Genomic DNA, 7,500 nt, shown 5'->3' with positions numbered 1-7,500 from the left:
CAACTTTATTTTTTTGTATTTTTGTGCTGTCATGAACGAATACGAAACATATAACCATCTACAATGAAAATAACATGAAGAGGAAGGAAACCTGTGTTTATGACTGTGAGTGCCACAGTAAAAGGCATCCCTATTGGCACAGGAGCACATTTTAGACACTGGGTATGGTTTGAGTTAACTTCCTCGCCTCGTTCTGCCTGAACATCCTTCATCTGCAGTACTTTAGAGCAAGAGGTCGTCAACTTGCTGTGTACCATCGCTCTCTAAAGATAGTGCTTGCTAGAGACTATAGATGGGTGCCATTCAAGGCTCTCTCTCTTACTGGTGCCATCTAAGTTTTGGAAGTTAGGTTTGCTTAATATTATGGTAATCATAGTAATTATGACTGCAATTGCCATCATCACTCACTCCTTACTCATAGCACAATGATCCAAAATCCCTGAATGTCATGTATGTCATGACACCCGTCTGCAATGGATTAAATAGTGTGTGTGCAAAGCCTGAAATCTGAATGGAAATAAATAGAAATACTGTGAGACATTTTTCTGTTATGTTGCAGACAACATGGGAGAGATTAGGCACACGATATTAGCTTGTGCCCAGTTATGAAATTAGCAATTATGAAATGAGCTGGTTGGCTCATCAAGAGATTACTTACTCCCTTCTTTGATATAAAAGTAATCCAAGTTGTATTAGCATGTTTGCCCTGCTTACTTGGACTTCCACTATATGCCTATCTATATGAAAGAAAACCTCCCTCAAAAGATTTATACACCCCCATTTTCTATTATTCAAGGCAGATTTTTTTTTTTTTTTTTTTTTTTTTTCTCTCCCTTCCCTTCCTTCCTTCCTTCCTTCCAAATGAATGAATGAATGAATGTTTGAAAACAATAAAGTGATTAGTTTAGATACATTCACTTACCATGCTTTGAGATTATGAAAATGGGATTTTATTTTTAATTCATATTTTGAAAACTAAAATTTGTATGTTATTGGAACACACTTCACTAAAAAGAACACATTTTGAGCACTATTTCGATCTATGAGTTCCATATTTCATATGAAATAGTAATCATGAAAAATACATCTGAGAAAGCAGAATTTAAAATATAGAGTAGAATTAATGAATCAGGTAAAGATTTCTTTTCCTCACTAAAAACATTAGAGGTAGGCTGTTTATATACAAGGTGATTATGATTTATTGAAGGCATTATTTGTGTGTAAGTTAACAAGAATTTATATTTGCAGCTTTTGTACAATAAAGTAATTTGAACTGAAAATATAGTTGAAGAGTGGAGAGGGGCATTGGGCCATGTATCATGATCTGTTATGCACTCTTTAGCAACTTGTATTTGTTAGAGACTGTGGATGAGTGCCAGTCAAGGCTTTCTTTCCTGCTGGTGCTTGGAGAGAGTGGTGCCATCTGTGTTTGTTATTTAAATCAAACCTATTTTGGTTAATATCAAGATGATTATAGCATTTATAGTGGTAATTCCCATGATCAGTCACTAGATATAACTATTATTATTAATGTGGTTTATGAAAGTAATAACAGAAGACCCTCTAAAATGTCAAAAATAGAGGTTTACCTACATCGGCATGGTCATATCACCTGGACCTGAGCAAAATTTAATTTTTTTCTTTTTTTTCTTTCTTTTCTTTTCCTGGGATTTAACTCTCGGATATTTTCCATTTTTAGAGCTGGAATTAATTGAGGACTGATTTTTTTCTCAGGATTTTCTCACGATGAGATGATTAAGATATGGAAAGGTCTATTCTACTGCATGTATATGGCTGACAAGCCACTCATTCAGGTAAGTAAATAGTGCAGATTGTTATCAAATTTTTGAACCCATATGTGGTATGCATTTCTCGTACATTTCTCTAACTTACCCAAAGAATAGGTGATAAGTTCACATAAAGTGCCAATGGGTCTCCTTATTTCTCTATTTATTAGCATTTTGTTATTATATTATTTTTTTTTTCCAAACAGATATTAAAAATGAAAGCAAAAAAGTGTAATCCTATAACATTTGCATAAAATATAAGGTCAGTTTTATTATTGATATATCGGGCATTGTACTGATATATTTATAAAGATAGAGTAAGAAATCATTCATTTCAGGAAGACCTGGCAGAAAGTATAAGTACGCTGATACACATGCTTGGGAATGAAGAGGACCGCCATGATTTTGCAAAGTGTGCTTTCCTCACTATTGCCCGTGAGTGGAATAACATTGACACATTCCGTATGGATAAATTTATGATGGTAAGTGATGTTAGTTAAAAGTGTACTCTTGTTAACCCATTCATGATATCTATCTGATTCTGCTCCCACTGGCAGTATAGCAAGTGTGTGCTACTTCCCAGCAGACGATTTCCTGAGGCATGGGGCTGCGATGAACCTTTCAGAGCAATTCTCTCTTTCTTTCCCCTCCTCCCTCCCTTAAAAATCAGCATAGCTTATAGCCCTCAAATACCCCTGTTATGAGAGAGAGAGAGAGAGAGAGAGAGAGAGAGAGAGAGAGAGAGAGAGAGAGAGAGAGAGAGAGAGAGAGAGAGAAAGAAAAGTAAATAGAAAGCCATTTAAATTTTTAACCCATTCATGCCTGATGATGTGATATCACATCGTAGGAATATTACGCTCCCACCAGATGTTGACCTATCACATCATGGTCTCTCCATATATAGTATTTGTATAGACACATTGGCTTGTCAAAAAAATGTGAGAAAATATTGTTATCTACACGGCTGGAGCAGCATTAGGCAAAAGATCACCCCAGCACAAATGGGTTAAAAGGATAATGTCTTTTCATCACTTATAAGTGAAATGTACTACCTTTTTATCTAGACAATGTCTTTAGTCAATTAGCATTTGTAATATTAGTGAAAGTACAATTCATTAGGTATGTCAAATTAATAGAATTTTTGTTTAGGAAATTTATTTTCATGGCCAGTTGTCTTACCTAAAAATGAGCAATATGCACAATTCAATATGTATATGTGTCATGATAATAAATGTGTTACTGCTTTAGTTTGACTATTTTATATATGTATATACACATATACACACACACACACACACATACACATACATACATATACATATATATGTTTATTTATTTATTTATAAATATATTTATATATATATATATTATATATATATGTATATATAATGTTATATTTGTATGTATCTATATATGTATATATGAACACTGTCTACTCTCCTCACTAGGTGACAGGCAACCTACTCATTTATTTTATGTAATGTAATACCTTTTTCTACTTACCGTCTATGATACTTTCCTCATTTCACTTTCAGTTTGTGAGAAGAATCTTGAGACAAATATTGGTGCATCTTAGTTTATGCAACTGGAATTTAAACCAAGTCTCAGCAGTCGCAAAGATCATTGAGACGACAGTTGTCATGCCAGAAGACCATATGCACATCACACCGCTAGGGATGAAATTGCACCTTACAGACATCATCTTGGAGGAGCTGGCAAAGATTGGCCGCGAAGATCTTGAAAATGAGGTTTTACTTGTAATTCTAAAACCTTTTCTGAAGGTAAGTTTAAACCGATATTCAAACCTCTTTATTTACCATCTAATTTTCCTAAATGGAAATGTGTGAATTTTGTCCACCTATTTAATGTTACTTTAATTACATTCTATTACATTGTTCTTCATCTCCTAGCAAATGCCAAACTGCTTGACCCATATCTACGTGACTTACGATACAGCCTGGAAAAAACATAGCAGTATTTTTCTCTTAACCAATGTTTCAAACATTACATAAATTCCATAAGTTATTTGTGGAGGTCAAATGTGCCATATTTGTCAGTTATGATAAATGTTCTTTTTTCAAGTGAACAAAATCATTTCCACAAACGCTGAATTTAATCTTACAATTGTAAATCCTGTGGAGGGGCATACCCCTAAATATTCCCTATAGCAACATTATACACAGTTGTCGTCTCTCTAGCAAGGATACACCAAGTGGTAATTCAAATTTACTCATGGCTGTAGTTTTCATTTTATGCAAAAACAATTAAGCAAGGCTACAAATTGTGATTAGAATATAAATGATGATTATTCTTATGCAAAAGTACTTATTAGTATAAAATGTTAGCTGTAATCCAGAATGTATATAGGATATAAAACAAAGAAGGCAAAGAAAATAAATCCCAGAACAGAGGCAATCATCTTTATATATTTTTAACAGAACAACAGATGATTTTACCAAGAAAAAAAAAAGATTATAGCCCTTCTGGCAATCAATTGGTAACTAATAATAATAATGAACAGTAGAATGTCATAAAAAAAATTGAACATTGTCTGCTCCATGCCTCCCAAAAGTGGTACATCAGCTTAATTACATATATTTCTAAAATGAAGGCCAAGGTCTGAGAGTACAAGGTTTTTCTTTTGTAGGCCTCATGTCTTTCAACTTCTTATGTGTTATTTCTTCAAATCAGGCAGTGGTAGGAAAGACCACTCTGAGATTAGTTCAACTCTGAATCATGGATCATTATTATGGTTGAGTGATTGTTGGTATGCATTTAACCACAGATTAATTCTCCCTCTGTCCATGGTAGGTCTTAGCCCTGACGAAGGATAACCGTTACTTTGAGAGAGTGTCGGACCGAATCATCTGCCAGCTGATGCGCCAAAGCGATGAAGGAATAGAATATGAAGCAAGTGACGACGATGCTGAAGAGGATAGTGAAACAGGGTATGAAAGTGATCTAGGAGAAGAGGAGAATGGCAGAGAAGAGAAACAGGACAATTACCCAGTGGAAGAGGAAGAAGAGGAATCAGAGGAGGAGGAGTAAGTGTTATTTACATATATATATATAGTAGTAGTAGTAGTAATTTATTGTGTGTGTGTGTGTGTGTGTGAGAGAGAGAGAGAGAGAGAGAGAGAGAGAGAGAGAGAGAGAGAGAGAGAGAGAGAGAGAGAGAGAGAGAGAGAGAGAGAGAGAGAGAGAGAGAGAGAGAGAGAGAGAGAGAGAGAGAGAGAGAGAGAGAGAGAGAGAGAGAGAGAGAAGAGAGAGAGAAGAGAGAGAGAGAGAGAGAGGAGAGAGAGGAGAGAGAGAGAGAGAGAGAGAGAGAGAGAGAGAGAGAGAGAGAGAGAGAGAGAGAGAGAGAGAGAGAGAGAAGACTGTAGTGACTAGGTGTATTGGTCTGTGGTGCTGATGTGGTTGATGTTTGGTATAATGGCCTCTACAATGGTGTGACAGAAATTTTAGAATAAAGTAAGGAGTAATGTGGCTAACAGTACACAAATTTAGGGGTAGGCCTACATAGTCGTTTGTAGTAAGGAAAGCATCACTCTATGGCAGGCGAATTGATCAGTTGATCTTATCTATTTGTGTATATACTTATATTTATAGATCAATTGAAATTGTACAGGTATATAATTGTAATTGATATTTACACTCCAGCCATCATTAGCTTGGTCAGGGGATCAGTTTGACATATCTTAAATCATCACTTCAGCCTCATGGTCACTATCACTTCATTTCCTTCCGTTCTATCATTTTTACACCCTAACTTCAGGCCATTCAGCCAATTCTAACATCTCTGATCCACATTCAGCTTGCTGGAATTTATATCTGATGTTCACATTGCAGGAGTATTATAATTGATAGGATGATATTTTCCATACATTGTTTTGATTATCTTGCAATTTTCGAAATCCAAGCTATATGACAAAGAATTTACAGCTAGTGTGTTTTCCCTGTCCACAATTTTTATGTATTTGTTCTCTGCCAAAGGGAGGATGAGGCCCTGGACCCAAGGGCGGGGGACGTGGATGTGTACCTTCCGCAGCTCCAGGCTGACTATGGTAAGACACAGAGGGATTCAGGCAGTTTGTCTTCCTCATATTATTTAGTTAATGAGGCACTCCTTTTTCTCCTCCTTTTCGCTCCTTTCTTCTCTCATCACTTCCCTTTCTTTTCTGTCTTGTCTTGTCTCTCCTCCTTTTCTCTCCCCTCGTCTCTCCTATCCCCTCTTCCCTCTCTTCTGCTTTTCTTTCCTCCCTATTTCTTCATTCTCCTTTTCTCTCCCCTCATTTCTATTCTCTTCTCTCCTCCCTTGTTCTCTCTTGGCCTCTTCCCTCTCTTCTATTCTCATATCTTCTCTCCTCTTTTCTCATCCATCTCCTGCTGTTTCCTCTTCCCCCCTCTCTGTTTGTCATAACTAGGGCAGTAGATACATCTTTATGTTTTCATTATTGTATGACAAGTGCATGTACAACACACGTTTAAACATACACATGCAAGGTAACTGATGCGCTCATTCCCTCTCACTCATTCTCACTGCATCAGGTGACTAAGGGATTAAGGAGGGCCATGTTGCAGACATGGAATAATGGCCATGTTCATTAATTTTTACATATATTTATATATGTCTTTATCTAGTACATAAGTTTAATAGAGTAATATTTACTATACATTTCCCCCCTACTCTCACTCTCTCTCTCTTTCCCTCTGGCTTTCCCTCTTTTTTTCTTTCCATCACTTTATTTCTATTTGTTCTTGTGAACATTGAATTGCAAACCTTGCATATTCCTAATTCCCTGTCCCTGTTCCAGACTCCTTTGCTGATGCCCTCCAGAGCATGGCGAGTGTCACAAACGTTCGTGCAAGGAACCGTGACAGAATGTATAAACTGGCGTCCGATCTTCGGGACTTGGCTCAGGGCTTCTATCCTTTAGTTGAGGATATCCCTGTAATTAATGAGGACAGCTACTTCAACGACATTTCCGAGAGTAAAATAGATGAAGCAGTTGAGAGGCTCACGGTAAGTATTTCACATTCTTTTATTTTGAACCCTAGTGATTGAAACATACAGCACTTGCAGGAGGGAGTTCAGAGTAGTATGATTTCAGCATTTGCAGAGTTATATATCAGAATTCCTATTTAGGTGATTTTGTGTTAATCTGCTCTACACTCAGAGCTATACAAAAAGCCATGACGTGATATAGCATCTCTGGCGGGAAAACCACCTTGACCATGACATGATATCACGACATCCGTCATTTAAGTGTCAAATAAGACAAAGAAACTGTTTTCTGGAATTCCTTTCATCTTTTATTACACACTCCAAAAAGGTGCATATTTCCCACAGTTCACAGTTTAATTGATTGAGAAAAGTGGTTCATGTATCTGTATGTTTGTTTGTTTGTTCTTTGTTTTGTTTACTTTTTTTGTGTGTGTACTTGTGTTTTGTGTGTATGTGTGTGCATGCATGCATTTACTGAAACTATAATGAAAAAAATAATTTTATTTATAATTTTTTCTTTTTCCTCAGAACTATGATGGGGATGGACATGACCCAGTATTTGACAAGAAGGAAGCCAGATTAAACCAGTTGAAGGAAAAAAGGCACAAGTTTAAGAAGCTAAAGAGAGAAGCAGAGAAGAAAAGGAAAAAAAATCTAAAGAAGAAACTGCAACGTATAATGGAAGACAAGGAACATAAGAAGCAGCTG

General features: G+C 36.3%; 1 protein-coding gene across 1 annotated transcript in view; it reads left to right on the top strand.

Moving 5' to 3' along the window:
* Nnp-1 (Ribosomal RNA processing protein 1 homolog Nnp-1) overlaps nucleotides 1–7,500 on the top strand; it is a 10,671-nt gene that overhangs the window by 1,097 nt on the left and 2,074 nt on the right. The window contains exons 2-8 of the mRNA XM_043018526.2: nucleotides 1,735–1,814; nucleotides 2,126–2,269; nucleotides 3,323–3,568; nucleotides 4,599–4,831; nucleotides 5,781–5,851; nucleotides 6,602–6,810; nucleotides 7,321–7,500. The exon at nucleotides 7,321–7,500 is cut by the window's right edge and continues 915 nt beyond it. Coding sequence (XP_042874460.2) covers nucleotides 1,735–1,814; nucleotides 2,126–2,269; nucleotides 3,323–3,568; nucleotides 4,599–4,831; nucleotides 5,781–5,851; nucleotides 6,602–6,810; nucleotides 7,321–7,500 — 1,163 coding nt within the window. The remainder of the gene's footprint in view (nucleotides 1–1,734; nucleotides 1,815–2,125; nucleotides 2,270–3,322; nucleotides 3,569–4,598; nucleotides 4,832–5,780; nucleotides 5,852–6,601; nucleotides 6,811–7,320) is intronic.

The sequence above is a fragment of the Penaeus japonicus genome, unplaced genomic scaffold, assembly GCF_977035675.1.
Source record: "Penaeus japonicus unplaced genomic scaffold, GWHDUDI00000001_assembly GWHDUDI00000011, whole genome shotgun sequence".
Lineage (NCBI taxonomy): Eukaryota > Metazoa > Arthropoda > Malacostraca > Decapoda > Penaeidae > Penaeus > Penaeus japonicus.
This window is presented reverse-complemented; position numbering and strand designations above follow the sequence as displayed.